Genomic DNA, 21,049 nt, shown 5'->3' with positions numbered 1-21,049 from the left:
GCATACATTTTTTTAATAACACACAGCGAATGTTTTTTTAACGGCCTGAAAATTATAACGCATCAGTCACGAAAACATGAAGACAAGAAAACATTTGCTGCATTTTTTCCCCGATTTCGCTTCTTTTTTTTTCATTTCCTGTAGTTTTTCCCCCCGCCCTCCGCCTGCGCTTGCATGTGAAAATCTTTTTTCTCTCTGTATGATATGCGCTGGTGTTACCCCATTTTGTGCAGCTTTGTCGGCCATATTGGAGGGGAAAAGTCTGGCCAGAAAGAGAGGCACCGAGAGGGAAAGACAGAGTGAGAGAGAGAAAGGGCGTGCAATGAAGAAAGAGAAAACGGGGCGCAAAGTGCAAAAAGTGAGGGCGAGCAAAAAATTCGCATTTATTCCGCCGCTGTACTTAGCAACAAAATGGTTTATTAGATTGAAAAACGAGAGGCTAAAAAATACAGACTATACAAGTCGATTTGGTTCTACCCTCCGGCTTGAGAATATGCAAATCAAGTTAAGTAACAGACAGCATAAATTAAAATATAAGAAAACGACCAAAGAATCCAGATGCGATGGGAGATGTGGCGATGGAAGATGGGAGATCGGATGAAATGAATCTGTGAACCGCTCGGCAACTGTCCAATAATAATGAAATATTTCCAACTCGCAAGCAACTCAAGAAATAGACAAATACAAAAAACACACACTTTTCTAAGGCGGGGAGTGTGTTATTTGTTGTTCGCCGTTATTTATGTTCTCCCTACTAATTTCGAATTTGAATCTTCTGGGCTGTGACCTTTGGGCCTACCCGGCCATATCGATTTGGTATTTGGTTTTTGGTAGATGTGTGTATTTTTCTTAATTTTGAAAGCGTATTAAATTACGAACCGAGTGGCCCCCATCCGCCGAGCAGCCGAAATTGAAACAAGAATTTCAAGTATGTTTAACCCAAAACACAGCAAGAAACAAGCCGCAGCCGCAGCCGAAACAGAAACAAAATCGGAATCAGAATCAAAATCAGAGAACCAAAAACCGAAACCGAGTGGAGTGGAGTTGGAGTTGGAGTCGGAGGCTCTGGGCTTAAAGTATTTCACAGGAAATCTTCGGAAACGCAACCCAACAGCAACAATATGTTCTACACATTTCTGGATTTCTTGCGACCCCGCTCCCTGTGTGAGAAATCGAAATCCCAAAAACTAAATCCTATAATGCCTGCGAGGGGCGCACACTCATACCCATACCCATACCCACATCCATACTCATACCCGTACTCATACCCATACCCATAGCCATATCCATACTCATACCCATGCCCATCGAAAAATCGAAAAATCCGACCCGCACTCACGCACGGCTACATTTTGAAATATCTCATCGTGTGTGAGTGTTGTGCGGCTTGGTATTTCTTCTTCTCCCCACACAAACATATATATCTATATATATATACACTCTTTTTTCCAGCCTTTTTGTTTCACATCCCCACCCGGGTTCCCAGTGCCTTTTTGGCCCCATCTCAAGAGTCACAACCCGAACAGAGCGTGCGCTCACTCTATAATAATGATAAGATGGCTCTTAATCACAAAATTTATATGTGCCCCGGCATTTAGTTGTTCCTTCTCCCCAAAGCCATAGCCCAAGCCAAAGACCAGAAATCAAGGGATCTGGAAACTGAACACTGAAAACTAAAGACTAAAGACTGAAGACTGAAGACTGAAAGGCCCGAGCTGAACTGAACCGAACTGATGATGGGTTATGCGCGATTATAATTATGGGTCCTGTCATTCCGCATCTCAAAGTCTACAATTTTCAGTTTAGTGCGGAACAGAGATGGGCAGACATTCCTCAGTCATTCCTCTCGTTCGGCTTCTCCATTTTGCCAAAACTCTGGGCCAGAACTCTGATCTCTCGGGGGGCGTGGCATTTTTTGGGGGCCTGCCCCACTTCATTGGTATAGTAATAATAATTATACAATTATAGGGAGAAAGCTTACCGCTTGCACTCGTTCCGAAGTTGTCTGCAAGTAGAGATAAAATGCAAAAATTAGTTAATTATTTGTTCAACTTTTTCGTTTTTGTTATTTTTTTTTTTTTGGGGTGCAACATTAACCTGTCCAAGACCCAAATATCTCTGAAACTTGACTACAATAAATCTTCTCATAACCCAAACACAAGATTTCAAGTCCAGCAACAGGAACAGAAAAAAAATTGAAAAATTTCGTGCAGACTTCTGACCGCAAATGGTTGTTTTTTATGTCGGATTTCACTGGCTATAAAATATGAAATATATATTCACACGCAGAAGGGAACAGAAGGGGTGGCAATCAATCAAAACTATGTGAAGCCTGTGGAATCAGCACCACAAGTCCACAAGTGTGAGTCCGAAATATTTGGAGCACATCAAATGCAGCCTCAAAGAAAACAAAAGATGAAGCCCGTTTCGGTTCCAACATTTTATTTTATTAGCTCTTTTTCGAGCTTGGCCATAATTTTGTTTCTCAGTTTTATTTTTGGCTTTTTCGCACGCAAATCATTTTTTCTTTTTTTTTTTTTGTTAGGCGAATGGTGTTTTGTTTTCGAAGCATTTTATGATTTCGCTGTGGGGCTTTATGCAAATCTCGTTTCGCGAGCTGAGGTATCCATAAACAAAATATTCAATCTGTGAGATAATTTTGCATGTGCTCGCTAAGCTTAATACTGCGGATTGGGACCAGTTGAATATAATCTTTTACCCATCGTTAAGTGGGTCTTAAAAAAATTAAAGATGAACTCAAAAAGTAATCGCAATAAGCAAGTATCCTCGAATTCTGCCGTTTTCCTCACATCTCTCCGAAGTCATTTAGTCAGTTTGTAATGACATGGCTGAGAGTATTTTGTGAACTCGGCTTTTGAGGTTGGCCAGCTCAATTGCAGCCTTGGCATCTCGCAATGAACGCGTTCTTCTTGTCATTTAAGTCATCGAACACGCATTGGTACATTGTACAGAGTGTCGGTGTCGGGTTTGTTGTCGTCGCCCGTCTCTTTCCCTTGGGTCAGCTCCTTCTCTCCTTCTCTCTCTACTCGCTGGATGTCAGTGTCCTGGAACGGCCATCACCAGGCCAACTTCCCAAGTTCCAGTCTCAGTCTCAGTTCGATTCCAGAGTAGGATCCCCAACCCCCCGAGCAGTTCATAAATAATCGTCTTAAGTTGATGCGGTGACTGTCGACGATTGCTGGGTGGCACTCGCTGCAGTTGATGGCACACCGGAAGAAATACTAGCACCCAGGGATTGGCCAACTCACAACTGCATTTTAGGCATGTGATTCTCACGTGATTCAGTAATTTCTGTAAACATTAAAGTCGCGCTTTTTTTCGGTGCAGCTTTTCGGCTTGGCTTTTTGGATTTAAGCCCGAGTGCTTAACATTGCAGTTCGAAAATGAAAAGGCTCGGGAATTTATCAGCACTGCAGCAGAAAGAAAGCAAAGGCGGCTGGGAATCGTTCAGATATTCCGAAAACGTTTCAATGAATGTCAGCAACGCATTGCTTCAATTTCTGTTTTCAGTTCTGTTCTGTACTGTGTTTGCCACCTCTGCCACTCTGCCCCGCTGTTTGCCACCACACAAAGTTGTGTCGTGTCTGATCCCATTTTAATATTCTAGATACTTAAATAAAATACGTGTCTGGCCTGGCCAACAAACGTTTATTGTTTGTTAATTGATTTCGCAGCCAAAGTTCTGGTTAAAATGCAAAGTGCAGCATTTCAGGAAAACAAAAAAAACAAAACGAAGACAAAACTTTGCACACAGCTCTCTGCCTCAGCTTGGCATTTGGTATGCAAAATTTGTTTGCCTTTCGGCCGGGCCAAGATCGCTGCTCCCCTTCTTCTGGTCTCTGGTCTCTGGTCTGGTGTTCCATGAGCTTCTCTCGTCTTCTTGGCTTTTGGGCGCAATTAATTTGCAGACAGCGAATCAGCCTTGAGGCTTTAAGCAGTTGACAATTGTCAAGGACTGCGACAACTTGGCGGCTGAACGCAAAGTTGTTCGTCTCCACGCCGTTGGGTTGTCCGCTGTTGCTTGCTCCTCAGTTGCTTGTTGTTTTCCACTTGCCGCTTGCCTCTTGCCACCTGACAGCTGACAGTTGCGAGAGACTTTGTCTCTATGCCTCGGACTTGGGTCATTTAACGGTAATTACCAAAATGCTGGCCGCACAAAAAGCTTTCCGCGAACGAAGGCTGGAAAACGCTTTGCCCCTTTTTGTTTTTGTTTTGGGTGTTCTTTTTTTCCTAGTTTTAGCCGACTTTCCGAAGAGCTGAAAGAGCTGGCTGAAAGAGCAGCTCAAGTGCCGACAAAGCCAAAGCGGCCAAGTGAAGCATAAAAATGAAGCACCCAAAACGAAGGAAACCTCAAAAATTGCAGAGCCACAAATAGAAGTAGAAGTCGGTGTACACTGGAATATTTTTGGTGTAATTAGAAGCCTCGCTAAAAATGCCAATTATTCAGGAACAAGAAAGATTCCTTAAAACCCAGGCCATAGAGAGCCCCACGTTGGGCGCCACTTTTGTTTCATTGAGTGCATTGATTTATGTTGGCCAGTATCTGCCCTACGAAGTGGATCAAACTATCCAAGTTGTTTTATTTCCACTGCTGGTAACATATTTGGTAACATATTTTTTGGTAGTGTAGGAACCCAGGCACACGATTTTCCATTTGGCCAGAGACGAGCTGCGCGAGACTCTCGAGCGCGACTCACAGTCTATTTATGTGACTATTGAAGTGGGCTTTCTGTTCACTTTCTGGGGCCTCCTCTTCAGCGGAGTCGGAGTCGGAGTCGAAGTCGGAGTCCATGCTCCGCACTCCATAATACTCCAGACCTGAAGAGGCTGCGGCGGCTCGGGCTTTGATTTTTGCTTGATTTCTTTCAAAATCGGCTGCAGCTAAAATAGAGATGCAGAGCAGGGCTCCTCCGGACCCGAGTGCCATGGGCCTCCGAGGAACACATCTCTCGAGTGGAGGCTGCTTTTATTTTTTTTAAATTATTTTTTTTGTTGCTTTGTGTTTTGTGCTTTTTGTGTTGCATGTGCAGTGACTGTGACGCCATTTTCAGGCGAAGCGTATGCAAAAATAAGAGAGAGAAGCCGAGAAGACCGAGGCTGGAGAACATGTCCAAAGGCAAACCGCCAAAAGGATAATCAGCAACAATTTAGTATTATTACACCACGTTTCGAAGCCATCGAAGAAGGGTTGGGGCTGCGGAAAAGGCGTGGAAGGGGAGGACGTTGGGGAAGGGGAGGAAGGTGGAGCACACAAAGTTGTCTGTCAGAGGCTCTGGGCCCTCTTTTAAGCCTGGCTGAGCTCTCGAGTATGCATTTCAAAGAAAATCATTATTATCGATGCGGCAAGAGGATGAAAAAGAGGCTGTGGAGGATGTGGCAGGAGGATGAAGGCCCCAGGTCTTGCCTTTCGGTATTTTCACGTAGTTCGTAGATTGAGTTTCAATGGAAAAATGATTTGCAAATTGACTTTAACGAATTGCCAGCCAGCAACGGAGCAGGTTGGCTTTTGGGCATGTTATGGAATTTTGATTACAGCATTTGCTATTAGAAGAAAGCTGCGGCCCCATGTAATTGGCACGCATTTTGGCCGTACACTTTGGATCTATGCAACCATAAAGAGGCACCTCTGGGACCTGCCCCTCCAACCAATCCGCCGACCATTGAGAAGACAATCGAAGGCGTTCGCCGGAGCCATGTCGATGCCATTTTGATGGCCGTTTCATTGGCATTGGCCAGGCCGAAAGTCGGAAAGTCTGGCTGAGACTGGCTGAGACTGGGACTCAGAAACTCAAGATACTCGGGGCCGCAGGCGGGACGTCTGATCTGATCCATGGCCGCCGATCAGGCGCACTCTCAAAAAGAGCTCACTGGGAGAAATTCCCTTTAAAATAAGGCCTTTCTAGTTTATTCAAGGCATTTTAAAGAAGAATAAAATGTGCTCAAGGATTGTGCGTTCCAATATAATGCATAATTCTCACAACTATAATTTCTTGTGAATTTTAACTGTATCCTTTTCTTTCCGTGTTGGGTCGAAACTCCGACTGGAACTCCACTGCGGAGGAGCCGTTGCACGTTGGGCGATGCCAGTTCGTATATCATTATAGAAATTACCTACTCTCGGCAGCAGCCATTGTTAGTATTTTGCCATTAACGTTAACTCTCTGGCACAATCTGAGCCGCTTGATCTCTGGCTGTTGCTTTTGCAGCCTCATCGATGGCCCAGCAGAAATTAAAAGAAAACTAACCAGCCAACTAGCCAGCTAGCCGGAAAAAAACCAGCATGAGGAAACACGGGTTGGGCAGAGAGAAGAAAAACAAAACAGAAAAATGCATGTTGTAAATTACTGAAATCTAATGGAAACGTTGACGTCAGTTGGTCTCGTGATGATAGCTCAAGTCCGCTGATAAGCAGCACTATCAACTGATAGTTCCCCAGACAGATAGCTGTGCCCTGGAGTTGGGTAACTGGTGGAGCATGGAGAATGGAGAATGGAGAAGGGATTACTTACCAGGACTACCGAGGAAGACTGAGGAATACAATCGCCGGGAGGCGTCTGCATTGCGAGCATCGGCAGGTGAGGACCATTCTCTTCGACACCATCGTCCTGCAAAAGATAGAAAAGCCGATCGTTAGAACTCTATCAATAATAACTATTAAAACTATTGTATTAAAATGCACAAGTGAAAATAATGAGCAAGTGAATATGCAAGCAAATGCCATAAAAGTCCATTAAACTAGCAACATTACTGTGTAAAAAACTTAAGTAAATTCTATTAGAAGACAAAGTACGAATAAGAAACTATACGACTATAAGACCGCCTGTAAATTATCGCTGCACTACTTAGTTATCGCGGCGGGAAAAGCACGTATAATTATTAATTCAATTTTCCGCGTTCCTAAGCCTTTCGGCAAACGAACTGAAACTCATTTCCAGTTAAGGCATCCGCAGCAGTATTAAGATCTTGAGCCACTCTAAGCCACCGACTGACTGACACAATTCGCAACACTTGTCAACTTAATGCTTTTCAACCGATATTGACAGCACACTGAATATGTTAAGCCAACGCATATATCTTATGATATCTGCTGAAGCCTTCGCAGATAGTTGTCTCTGGGCTTTCGTCAAAAATTCGTAGAATGACAGGTGCCCCACACCTGAAATTCCCCAATAATCTCTGCATGGAGAGAAACCCTCAAGGAAAACGGGTCACAAAATATATATATGTACTCGTAAACATAAGAACCTCAATGGACACTTTAAGCTGATAAACTTGGACTTTAAATGAAATACGTAGTGGTGGGAAATGAGCGGGGAAAATGGCGCTAATAATAATTTGGTTTATTGGCTTTAAAGCACAATGAAGGCGGCAAGAAGGTTGGTAAGAAGCAGAAAATGAAGTGAGGGGGCGTGCCGCGTCGCACAACAACAATAGCAACCCTCGGCCAATCTCCCGGGCAATTTCTATTATTTTTTTAAGCACTTTCTTGAGCTCAACGACGCGGGCAGACAGGCAACGCACCTTTATTTAAATTTTCCATTTTTTTCCCTCTTACCTTGCCTCCATTCTGGTCAGAAAAGCGGGAGGAAAAGTTGGTGGGTGGGGGAGGGGGGCCAGACTACGCTTCGTTTTCTTCTTAATGGGCAATTTTCTTGGTAGTAAATGGGCACGTTTTATGAACGCTTTTGTGGGGTGTTTATGGGGTGGTCCTGACGCCCAGCCTTAGCATACACCACCCATCCACAGAGCCACCCCCGAATGCCACGCCCCTTTCGGGCAGAGCGAATGCAAGTCGCTGTTGTTTTTTTCAAAATGAAATGGAATATTAAATTGCCACTGAAACTGCACCTGTCCAATTAAAATGTAACGTAATATGGCCGAAAACAAAATCGGCGAACACAAACAGTGCAAAAATATCTCTTTAATTGGTCATCAATTTGAAATGCTTTTCGGTGGTAATAAATTTAAATTTAAAATGTTTCACTACTTTAACTATTTTTACGCGCGATTGGAACATAAATTACCGTTATTTTGTGACATTTTATATGATTAAAATTATTGGCCTTTTTAAGGAGAGGAAAAGCGAATTTTGAAATGTTATTATTTGTTCATAAACAAATTGTTAACATTTTCAGCTAATAGAATTTGACCTCACAACGCGTTATTTCTATGCACTCAACCGAAATCAATAGCAAAATTAATAGAGATTTTTGGTGGCAACAAGACCAACAACATAGGTACAGTGAGTGGCCGAAAAAATTGTTCGCACATAAATCTTAGCGCTAAAAAAGTTTATTGTCGTTTTTATTGTAAGGAAATAAAATAAAAAAGCCGCAGCAAAACAAAACAAAGTCACAACAATAACAATAACAACAACACCAAGAGACAGAGCCAAACAGTCTGCTGATTTTCGCTCTCCCAAACACACAAGCACACAACACACTAGCACACACATGGAAAGAAACACAAGCAAACACCAGCACACACACTCGTGCAGCCGCAGATTCTCCCTCTCTCTTTCGCTCCTCGATGGCCGCATATAAGAAGGCAGCGCCATTTGCCTCGCAACGGCTCTGCTCTCTCTTGCTGCGCCAGAGCGGGACGAAGCTAGTGAAGACATAAAAGTGCGGCGAATTGAGCGCTTTTTTTTGTTTTTTTTTGCTTTCTGCCAAGTTAATGATTTTCGATTTCTGTGACTTGACTAATTCGATTTTTGAGTCCCTCCGCTCTTCTTCTTCATGTCTATTGCCTTATGCAATGCTAAATCAATAAGGCCAACAAAGCAAATTCGCTTCGCTTTAACTGGCCACAAAACAAGAGACAAAACGCTTAAAAAATGCCACAAAATATGTATTATTTTAAACCAAAATGCTTTTTCAGATTCTTTTGTTTATGGGGCTTTTAAATGTCACAACTCTCGATTCTGAGAATGTGCTAAAACATTTATGGTTCGCTTGTCTCAAAATGTGTTTTAAATTATACTTGGCTTTTGTGTGGTTCAATTTGCTTCAAAAATGTGTTTTAAATTATCTTGCTGTTGTTCTATTTTACTCTTGCTTGTTTTGCCACCTTAATGTTCGAAATGTTTTTCAAATTAAATATGGTTTTGTTAATTTTTTTCGCCCTCGTGCAAATTTTGTTGTATTTTTAGTCACCTATTTTTGGTTTGTTCTTTTTTGTTATTTCTTTTAGTTGAATTACAAATTACCTTAAGGTACTAGCGACTTTTTTTAAATTTCTGATTTTATATGTTTATTTTTAATTTCCTTTGTTGCTTTGCTTGATTTGCTTTTGGCATTTGGTCGGTGAAACGCAACGAACGATTTTCTATTTTTAGTGGCACTATTTCGGTGGCGACCCCATTTGCTTTTCAGCCTCTAGCTAAGTGTATTCTTTCTCCCCACAGTCAGCGCCCGAATTTTCCCCGCTTTTCCCCCAGTTTTCCCCAAAAACTTTGTGAAGTGCCCATGGGCCTGATAAATGGCGCTTAGGCATTGATTAGATGCCCCAGAGCTACGAAATGCATTTGCCTTATCACCCATGCACTTCTCACACACACTGCCACACATTATAACTAACACCCATTGTGCCCCCACCTTCAGCCGAAAGTATTCCCCCCCCCACTCCCCCACACCAGACAACAGCCGAAAAAAGAAAAACAACAGACGCAACGAAACGAATTTTCCATTTTCCATAGAGTTCACTTCACCCCAATGCCAAAGTCTCTTCAATTCCGTTCAGTGCAGTGAGAAAAAGTGGGCTCAATAATTAAATTTATATACTTAAGTTTTTGAACTACTCAGTCATTATATTTAATCAACTTAGTTTGAGGAAATAAACTGTATGCAATTGCTTTAAACTGAAACCAGTTGATTCTGATATCACTTACAAATCTGTTAGTTAGTAACGCCTATGAAAACACTATTGAGCATTTGTTCTCAGTGCACTTGTGTCTGTCGCTTCGCGTCTGTGTGCGGGTCGCTTTCTGTGTGTCTGTGTTTAGATAAAATTGTGTTTCGAAAGTGACAGTTGAAATGATTTATCACTTGCCAGCGACTGCAAGGCGCAAACGCCAACGCTGCCCCGCCCCCGCCTCCGCCTCCGCCACCCACCGCCCCCCTTTTCGCCCAACTTGGCTGTCGTCAAAGTTTTTAGCACAAGCTCCCTTCGCCCTCCCCCCTCCTGACCACCCTCAGACTCGTTCGCTTTTCTCAGCCCCAGCATGTTTGGCATTTTTGTGTAGAAAAATTGAAAATTGCTTTTTTCGTCAGCAGCCCCCCTTTCGAAGCCCCCGCCCCTCCCTGTGTCCTGCTATCTGAGGCAACTTCATCTTTCCAATTTTCTACTATTTGGCTTTGCTCCCCACACCCAACCTCTTGCTCCCGCTGCTGTTGTTGTTGTTGTTCCTGTTGTTATCTGCGAGTTTTTCATATGAAAATTTAATTCCGCTCAAACCCCACCACCCACCCACTCAACCCACTCAGCCCCTCCACCGCCACCCCCTCCGCACTCAGGCATTTCCCATGCGAGCTAATTTAAAAATTGTTGTAATTTTTTCGCTTTGCTCTTTTGGAATTTTTGCAATGCGCGACAAAATGATTTATGTCGCTGCCTGGGCGAAATTAAAAATATTACAAAAAGCCACAGCAGCAACAACAATGTGAACACATTTAAATAACATAAAAAAACACATACGTACACACATATATAGATATATATTTGTGTATCTGTACATTTGTATATATATATGTATGGTGTCACTTGAAGCTTTAAAATGAAATTGTTGCCGTGTGGAAATTTACGCTGGCTTTTCTCAATTTTTATGCCCAGCAATTTCGAGCGACTGCAGCGGTGGCTGGAAAAAATTTAAAATAAAATACATAAACCGCAACAATTTTTCAACATTTTGCACGTGTAAATTTTCCAATTGGTTGAACGCGCCAAATGAACGAAGGGGAAAAAGTTGCAGAAATGGGTAGGAAAACCAAAAGGGGGCGAATTGCGTGGCGGCCAAAAAAAGGGGGGTGCTTCGAGGGGGCGTGTCTCTCCTATTAAAGGTCTATCTGATGGATTCATTTAGGCGATTCTTGAGGCAGGTGAGCGAGTTTCTCGTTTGCGCCTGGCAAAATAATGGCTGCGAATTATGGCGGAATATGAAATTTGCATAGGCTGTGGGAAACCCTTTGGGGTGGCCCTGAAAACTGGAAAACAGGTTGGGAAAACAGGTATTCTATCTGTCTCAGTATTCCTCCTTTGTCAGTCATCATGTTTCTGCATTGCCGTCGGCTGTTTGTAATCCAGTTGCAATACTCGTCTCACTCAGTGGAGCGGCGGAAATTAAAACATGAATCCCTTTAAACAGAATTTAACAACTTTAAATAATACCGCAAAATTCCCATTTTTTGAATGATTTTTGGAATTTTGTCATTGGGAATTACCAAAAAGATTAGCCTCCCATTGATAAGCTATATTCCGCCTAGAGATGGAAACAATTTCTTTAAAGCCTTGTATTCGATTTCCATTCATTTATTTCAATTCTATTTGAAAAATTAAAGCCAGCCTGCTGAAGAAATAGCGCAAACAAAATGTTGTTAACCCAAATTGCATTGGCATTTCATCTCTGCAATCTTTCATTTGGTTTTTCCCCTCGCTCTTTTTTCTTGGCTTTTTGTGTAATTATTCACATGCAGCGAATGAATTTTTCGGTTTTTTTTTCCTTTCAGTTTGCCACGACGGCCGGAAGGTGGCGCTGCTGCAGCTGCTTTACGAGCACAGAGCAAAAACAAAAAAAATATAACAACAGAGCAGTTATCTATTTTGTTGCACTGTTTTTGTAGTTTTGTTGGCATTTTCCGCTGCCGTTTTCAGAGCATTTTCCAGTTCTTTTTTTCGCATAGGAATTTGTTGTTTGCTTTTGTTTTAATTTAAATGAAAAAGCTTTTCGCGCATAGTTATGAAAATAATGGCTGCCAAAAAGGGGGGATATTCCATATATATATGTGTGTGTAGAGCATGAAGCCAGTTCTAATGCATTAAAGCACACTAAGTGGTTTTAGTTGGGGCTGCGGAGAGCGAGGCCTTAAAGCGTTTCGTTCGTTTTTCAATAAAAATCCAGTGCCACACCTCGAACATGACTTGTAACTTAAGCTATGGAACTCGGTTCCTTCAGTCCTGTGTCATCAGTTTTGGCGACATCCTTTGGCATCCGCATATCGCTTTACACTTGAGGCGAATTTGAAAGTCTGGATCGGTCCGCTCGTAACTCTTCTGGCTCCCGCCTCTTTTCCCCTTTAGCCTGCCCACACATAAGCTCCTCTCATTGGCCTTTTTATTTTTTTTCGTATTCTGTTCTTTTTTTTTATTTGTATCTGGCCCGCGACTAATATAAACGTACAATGGACCAACTTAAGCTGAAATGACAGTTGCGACATGTTTGCGTAGGCGTGTGCGATCTCCCATACGGACAGACATACGGACACGCGGACGGACGGACAACGACCCAAGACATCCAGACATACAATACAGACCAGCAAATGTTTTGGTATTAATTTTTCTTGTTGTTCCTTTGAGCATCTGGCCCCTCAATCTCTGGACCTCATACTCCCCTTCGCCCCTCCTCTTCGCAAAAAAAAGAGAAAAAAACTGACAATAAACTTTATCGCATTCATGTGAATGCACTTTATGACACCTAACCAGGCAACAGAACAGGCAGTCGAAGGTGGAGAAACTTGTTTACCTGCCCGCAATTTCCACGGGCCGAACAAAGAATTTCGATGCGGATTTCGAAGGCAATTTTTGCACGACTGATTTGAATTGAAAGACTTTGATGAGCTCTACATGTGGGTAAGGATATAATGTGTAATTGCAGAGAGAGAAAAAGAGAAATGCATTTTAGCTTTAAGGTAACATATATGTTGGCGCCACTGTTTTTCATTACTGTTTGCTTTTGGCTACCCATAGACTATAATAATAATAAAAAAAATTAATAAGCTACTATAGAGATGTTATGTTCACTAGCGAAAGACAATAAGGATATTGTTATGCATTTTTTCGCCGTGTGGCATTGGGCATTTTGTGGTCGTCTGGCTGACTCGTGACTCGTGCAATTTCAGTCGTCCGTTTGACGGTCACGTGACCCTAATAAATCACAGAATTAATGTTACGTAAAATGGAGTTGGCGTTGGCCCGAGTCCTGCGGAGTCCTGGATCGCAGAAGTCCAGAGCTCAGAACGAGGTCCTTTCGCCGAGAAAGCCACCACCGTTGAGTGGTTAAACTATGCCGGCCGGAAATTGAAAAACGTTTGCGGCATTTCTGATAAGCCGAAGAAGAGGGAAAACTACATTGCCCCGAGAAATGTAGCTTAAAGATCAACTGGTTAATTTCGGAAATTTAAAAATTTTCATTCGCATTTTAGCCAGCACTCGCACACAGAGAAAGAGAAAGAGAGAGATATCTGCGCCGACATTACGGCCATTAAAAATACCCAAAACGACAACGACAATTTCCTCATTATCGTAAAATTTATTCAAGCAAAATAAATTCATTGGTCGTTAACCTTGACACTGGTTTTCTTTTATTTTTCCCCGACTTTCTGGGTGTGTGTGTGTGAGTGCGAGTGCGAGTGTGAGTGCGCATAAAACTCATGCTATGACGCGTGTTAAATAGTCGCCTGTCAACTGGGGAAAACTTTGGCCCGCCAGCTGTAAAATGATTTTCCCAGACGGCACAGCTCCAAATCGCCTCAAGTTCGACTACATTAAGTGTGTGGGCACAGACAAACAAATTGTGATTACGGGCAGAAAGGAGGAACCAATAAAGAAAAAAAAAACAGAGGCTCAAGGAATCTGTAAACCAAGCATGACTTTCATTATTTTCTTTGTCTGGTTACCAAACTACCAAAAATAAATAAAGTGGAATGACGCCAGTAAGTATGCTACAATAATCGATACGAGTGTGTGTGTGTGAGCTCTTGTTGTTTTTACTGCTTGACTGCGTTTTTCCGCACACACGCGTTGTAACACACACACACAGGCTTAAAAGAGAGCGATTTGTCATGGGGTTGCCGCGAGTTTTCGGGGGTTTTGCATTTTCCCCAGACATTTTCCCCGGGGCTGTTTTCGGTGGCTTAAAGTGTTAATGTATCAGTTTGGCATTGTTTTCCACAATTTATGCACTGAGAACTTGTTGAATACCTTGCGGATTTATGGCCAACTTGAGGACAAATACGGCGGTCAACTTAATTTAATTTTATACCCAATTCACATGTAAAATAGCTACACCCAGACTTAATATAACCCCGGTATATACATATATCTAATTTATGGCTGTGACAAAGGAAGGCTAGAAATAGAAAAAGCAGCTAAAGGGATAAATAAGAGGGAAAAACTAGAATAAAGAAAAGCTTTTTTTCATCCCAAAAGCTAGCTAGCTGTATACGTTTGTGTGGCAGCTGTCTGTGTGCGTATTGGCGAAAACTCCGACCAACTCCGACTGCCTTTCCATTCATTTTCCTCTCCCTACATTTTCCTCTCAAGCTGTCGTCGTCATTTCGTTCTTTATATAAAGCCCGAGTGGAGTCAAGGAAAATGCTCCGGCACACACACATAGATTTTATATTTTTTCTTTTTCCCTTTTTTCGCTCCCGTTTTTTTCTAGTATTTTTCTACATTTCTTTTATTTCCACTCAGCAGAAAAAATTCTTATACACAAGCATTGCGTTTTCTACAAGTGCACAAGTGTGTGTGTGTGTGTTTGAGCTGGGAAAAGCTTTGCTCTCATGTGTGTGTGTGAGTGCGAGAGCTGGAGCAGTCAGCTCAGTTTTCTTTTGAATGATTCGATGATTTTAAGCGCCTGCGTTATATGAAAACCAATCGCATCAAAGCACCCCATTAAATTTCATCGTCAGGCATATATCCTTGCCGCACACACACACATACACACACACAATGGGGCCACAGGACACAGCTGCTGCTAGCTGATATCCTTGGCTCCTGGCTGGCTCTTGGCCACGTCTGCATCTATTCCATGGACGTATTCGTCTGTCTAAGCCCAAGGCAACCGTTGTATGCTGTGTGTTTTCTATGTGCCGGGGAAATCCGTCAGAAAAGCGCAGCCGCTGCAGCTGCTCCTTCAGACTTCCATCCAGATCCCCCCACCACCCACCATCCGCTTTTCCATTTTCCCATCCATTTCCACCAGCCCCTCCCACTCCATCATTATGTGCTGACGGCGTAAATGGCTCTATCAGCACATTGTGCCTTTGGTGCCTCTGACATGTGAGCCTTCGAACTCTCAGCCGTTTGCGAATCGGGCTTAAAGCTGGGAGCGCAAATTTCGAGGCAATTTAAAGTGCTGCTAATGGCTTTATAGGAGCCACAAAAGTTGCAGAGGAAAACGTATAAACTGCAAGTCATTCTGGGGAGTGGAAGCTACAGGCAAAGGTGTCTAACGCATACTTTAAACTCACATTAAAATCGGTTTCTTTAAATAATTCTCAACAAAGTTAACTTAACATTTCATCGTTTTTTGGTAGTTTATTATGATATATTATATAATAGTTGAAGTGCTCAACTGACACCTGTTAAGGTGCTTGCTATTGACTGCTTCCTTGCACTGCCTGCCTGTAGTTCGCTCCTAGCGAGGGACGACTGTAGTTTTCGGACATGTACAATATAGCAGCTATATGCACATAGTCGCACAGTCTATCACTGGCGAACGCCGCCATCTTCTGGCGCTCGTCGTTTGCTTTATTTGCAGTTGGTTCTACTCCATCTCTTATTTCGCCTGCTGGCCCCATCTTCTTCTGGCTTTCCTTCTTCCCCTCCCCTCTCCACCCCTCCCCCTTCCTATACATATACATATATATTTTCTTTTTTGATGGCAAACATTTAATGGGTTTTTCAGAAAATTGCATTTTCTTCTTTGGCACTCTTTAGCCTTTTTGTTTAGCTGCTACTTTGCAGTGGAAAGTGGTAGGGGGTGTTGGGTGGATTGTGGGTGGCTAGTGGGTGGCGGTGGGGCTTCGCTCCCAGTCGCCGTTGCTGTTGTTGCTGCTGCTGCTGCTGCTGCTGCTCATGACCATGGCTGCCATATTAGATTTTGAATGCATTTCCGCTTTTTGCCGCAGCGAGCAAAACTTTTGTTCGCCATGTTGGCTCTGCCTTGCCAGCTTTCTCTGCTTCTCTTTCGCTCTCGAGCAGCCGTCTCTCTCTCTCTCTTTGGCCGGGCTGGGAAATATTTTCCACTGACTGACAGCTGTGCAAATGGGCGGCAACAAGGACGAGGAGGCGTGCTGCAAGTTTGTCTATCTTCGGCTTGTTTTTGCTGTTGCTGTTGGTGTTGCTTTTGTTTGGGGAGGAGGAGTGTTGGTGTTGGTTGGGTGGATTGCATTAAAAGTTTGTTTCATTTCCCTCTTATTTTTCCTTTTGCTTTTGTTTGATGAAAAAGTCCAAGTTGTTGCGCAAAAGTTTTTATGCAAGTTTTGCTATTTTGGCAAATGGATATCCTTCTGCCACTCCAACTTCTCCGCCCTTCCCCCCTTCGATTATGCTGTGGGCGCGCTATCTATGTTACTTATATGAAACTTGGTCAGACATATAGCACGCCATATATATGTACGCCGGAATGTACTCTATATGTACATACGAGCTGCGCTTGCTATTGGCAAGAAGTTTAATCAAAGTTTTCCCTTGCAATACGGGGGCAAAACTAAATTAAATAGGGAATTAATGCAGAGAAAGAAAACACTATGCCCTGAGCTGCTTACTTTTGGGTAAATTATATTTAAAACGCACCAGCTTTAACAAATGCATCAAGCTGGCTCTCATACTTTTCCGTACAGTGTCAAATACAAAATCGGTTGCAAACATTTCACGGGTGAAAATTCCCAGTGTTTTTGTGTGCACGAAATTCCCAGCAGAAGAGAACACACCTTCGAGCTATGCTGGTGAAACAAAAACCACTGCATATTTCAGGGCGCAGGCTGCATATGCAAATGAAACATTCCACACATTCCCCCAGAAGGCAAAAGGCCATTAAATGTCAAACCCGCAGACACAAAAAACAAACAACGCTTCGGCAAACATTTTCCAACCCGTTTTCGTTGACCAAATTAAAAAGCCATTTGGGCCCAGCGAAGCCAGCCGACTTTTGTGCCAAGTTACCTTTTTGGCTGGCGGCAATTTATAATATGCCATTATGCTGCTACTATTTGGAGAAAAGCACAACCGGTTGATGGGCTTGGGTTTTATGAGTGCCAATCAAAGTTCATCGATTATGCGACAGCAGTTCGTCTGCTTTTCAATGTTCAGTTCTCGATTTGGATTCCGATTCCGATGCCGATCCGAAATGTGAGGCATATCTTTAACGATATTCAACGGCACTAAATCTTCAAGGACAGGGAGCTGAAGTGAGTTAATCATGAATGATTTAACGAGTCGTAGACCATTTAATTGCCATTCAACTCGGACATGACAGCAAACGGTGATTAAAGCCAAACGAGACAGCAAATAAAATAAAAATAAAAACAAAATAGAGAGCGACACCAAATGGTGTTCGCTTTTAACGACTTGACAAAGTCATTTAAGGAATTTCTTTTGACAATTTTGATCCGAGCCTCCTCCTCATCAGAGTCGATGGCAAGTGTATCCGGCACCTGTAAGTTTGTTTTGCGGGGAAAAGCGGCGGCAGCAGCAGCACGCGCCATTTCGCTGGAAATTGAAAACGTGTCCAACATCGAGACATCAATTTTTAAACAGAAGTAATCACTTTGTAAACGCCGAGCGGAGAGCGAAACCAAGAAAAAAAATAAATATTCAAGCATATCCTCTGGGGGTTGACTTGGGCTAAGCCGGAAAAACCAGCGACCAGGGACTGACGTCCTGCAAGTCCTTTGGTCCTTTGGTCCTTTTCGGTTTTTGCCTCTGCTACGTTTGTACATACACATGTAGTATGTATTTACCCTCGACAAGTGCTCCTCAAATTTCTGGGGTTCGCTTCGCTTGATTTCCAAATTTCTGCACGTAACAACGTAAAGTTGCAGAAATTTTTATACAATTTGTTGCATGCATAATTCACGAGGACAACAAAGTTGGGAGGGACCTCTGGATTTATGTGGGTTGCGTCTGGCTAAAGAACTTTCGGTCTTTCGGTGACTGTCGAGGAATTATGATGAGCCAGAGCATCAAAGAAAGTGACTTAAACGGTTTGGGTATTCAATTTGGCGAAAGTAATGCTCCAAGTTGTGAGTTGTGCACAGAGAGAATATTCGAATACAATGCCTATGCGAATTCCAAAGCTTTTAGATCTCAAGAAACTTGGGTTTGACAGCCAATTTGGCATATAGTTTTCATTAAATTGATTTAAGGCTTAAGCGCTAAATCGGAGCTATTATGGCTAATTGATGGCACGGCAAATAAAATCGAAAATAAAGAAATTCGAATCCCAGGCGATACAGAAAAAAGTGAGACCCCATCAAACAACATTAAGACCCCGTTAATCTATCGATTCGAGCGCCACCATTTGTCTGCTGGCTCAAACACACACGTTTTAATTGCCGTCCGCACTAAAAGTCAACAAAGAAAAAAGAACTGAAAAACTGAAATAAAAATTAAAAATCCAAATAAGCTAAAAATTTATTAAATTCTCATTTATCAAATGCCATAAATCACGACGCGTCTGCGTCGTATTTTGTGTTTTATTCCAAATGATCTATCAACAGTTGCCATTTCGATGGCTATTCGCTCACTTCAGACGCTTTTATGACTAGCTAATTTGGTTTGGTTTGTTTTTGATTTTGAGTTTGAGTTTGATTTGTCAGTTTATTGTGGCCGGCTGTCAATGATTCGCTCTCGCTTTTCAGCTGGCTCAATGAACTATAAAAAACTAATGTTTCAGTGCTGCGCTAACTGTGCTCCTGACAAGTGAATGAAAGGCCGAATGATGATGTCAATCTATCAAATACACACACACACCCCCTTTATTTTTTCTGACCACACCATCAACTCGACACGCACACACACACACACACCTCTAGGCCTGTCAACTTTTACTTTCCGCATGACCTTTGCTAAACTGTCAAAATTTGTTGTCAAAACGTGTGATGTTGCTGTTGTTTCTGTTGCTGTTGTTGCTGTTGCGATGTTGCTGCTGCGTTGTATTTGCATTTGACAGCTGCTGTCGGACGTCCGCTGCCCTCACATATATTTTCGCACTTTTGCAGCAGACGCAAAACGCGGCTTTGAACTACTAAATCATTTTTGACAGTTGGCAGCGAAGCCGGGGAAAGCCCCCAGTTGCTGTCTCTTTCGCCCGTGACCTTGAGAACCGTTACACTCGCGCAGACTTACACACACACACACACACAGCCAGACATTTTTATTCCAATGGTGTAGCCTTTGTTTATGCAATAAATTAAAAGCAATAATTTTTCATCTTGAGCCAACAGCAACGGCAGCAGCAGCAGCAACAGTTGAAAGTTCGCCCGCTGCGGCGCAACAACATTAATTTTACACACAAACACATGCCGAAAGAGAGGGCAATACCACTGCACGGGAGTGAAAGAGACGGCCTCGCACAATTGGAGAGAGACGGGGCATTTGATAAAGTACCGCCATGGCAATGGCATTGTTTTTAACTCGCTGCGACTGCGCTAAAAGCGAAAAAAAAGTGCAGAAACAATAATTCAACTTGTGCTCCACATACACACATACACATACACCCATACACATACACAGCCATATGCCGGGCTACGAATACGAGTGTGGCCCGGATTGCAGGTTCAACGGACGCTTTGCGCCTGCGCAGGGCTAAACAAATTGCAGCTGTCTCCCTCTCCTTCTCCCTATCCCCCTCCCTCTCCCTCGCACTGCCCGTGTGCCATTAATTCTAGCGCTTGCCGGCTTGTTTGACAGTTCTGACAGACGATTATTTAAAGTTGTGCTTAAACGCCCGCTCGCTGTCTCTCTCTCTGTCTCTTGCTGTCTCTTTCTGCTCTTGGCCATGGCCCACGGCTGTCTGCCATCCGCCAACGCCACCGCCACCGCCGCCGCCCTCGAGGGCACGCCCCCCGCCTTTGCCGCCCAAGGAAATAATACAAATTACACTTTTGGCTGCTCTGCTTTCGGCCAGCCTAAAATAAAGCCCTGTTTTGTAGGTTACTGGGTCTGTCGAACTTCGGCTCACACTGGCGAAAAGATAGTGCATAAATCGGATATCAATAAGGTTTTCTTTCCTAGGAAACTAAAAGGAAATAATGTCTTATAACATGTCACAAGGGTAACTAGTTCAAGATAAATAAAAATTACTCTCACAAGTTGAGATATCATCATGGTTTGTTCCTGTGATTAAATTTTGATAGCACTGGCTCTCAGAAACACCCCTTTTTTTGCGAGTGCAGGAAAAACAATCGAATGTGAGTTACTTTTGACCGGCCCCACACTTGCCTCTTAACGATTTAAATGCTCTGGCACGCCATTCCTCAATTTAACGCATCATAAAGAGGGGAAAACTGCATCCTGGCCTGCGATTTCAACTTGCGACTTTACGACCCAGAGGAGGCTGCTTAGCCAGCAAAGAAAAGATATAAAAACAAAAAAACGAACAGCATACAGCATACAGAATACAGAAAGAAAAGCCCCACATGGAGGGCCGCTCGCCGATCATAAATCAAATTTCAATTCACGTGCCGGTCGCTCGACCATTCGTTTTTGCCTCATGTTCATTAATGAAAGCGAAATGCGCTTATATAATGCCATAATGCCGCGACTATCGGCCCTCGGACATCGGACATCATCAAAACTGCCACTGATTTTCGCAGCGCAAAAATTGGCACAAGTTCATCATCATCATCTGTCGGCTGTTGTATTTTTTAAGTTTTCTGCTTTTTTTTGTTTTTTTTTTCAGTGGGCGTGGCCCACATGCACGTTGAAAGCTGCGGAGACCGCCGATGTTCAATTTATGAGCCGCAGACAGTATTTCGTCCCCATTCCCATCCCCATCCCTTTAATCGATTGTAGTTTTTAATTAAAA

General features: G+C 42.9%; 1 protein-coding gene and 1 pseudogene across 2 annotated transcripts in view; both read right to left on the bottom strand.

Moving 5' to 3' along the window:
• The window catches only part of LOC122619358 (homeobox protein homothorax), a 133,476-nt gene that overhangs the window by 18,202 nt on the left and 94,225 nt on the right, over positions 1-21,049 (bottom strand). For both annotated transcript variants that reach the window (XM_043796253.1, XM_043796254.1), the window contains 2 exons: positions 6,531-6,626; positions 1,982-2,005 (listed from right to left, as the gene is read on the bottom strand). In XM_043796253.1, the coding sequence (XP_043652188.1) occupies positions 1,982-2,005; positions 6,531-6,626 (120 nt within the window). The remainder of the gene's footprint in view (positions 1-1,981; positions 2,006-6,530; positions 6,627-21,049) is intronic.
• Positions 925-1,503, bottom strand: LOC122619359 (annotated as a pseudogene).

This window comes from Drosophila teissieri, chromosome 3R, assembly GCF_016746235.2.
Source record: "Drosophila teissieri strain GT53w chromosome 3R, Prin_Dtei_1.1, whole genome shotgun sequence".
Taxonomy (NCBI): domain Eukaryota; kingdom Metazoa; phylum Arthropoda; class Insecta; order Diptera; family Drosophilidae; genus Drosophila; species Drosophila teissieri.
Note: the sequence above shows the minus strand (reverse complement) of the source record. Positions and strands in the feature narration are given on the sequence as shown.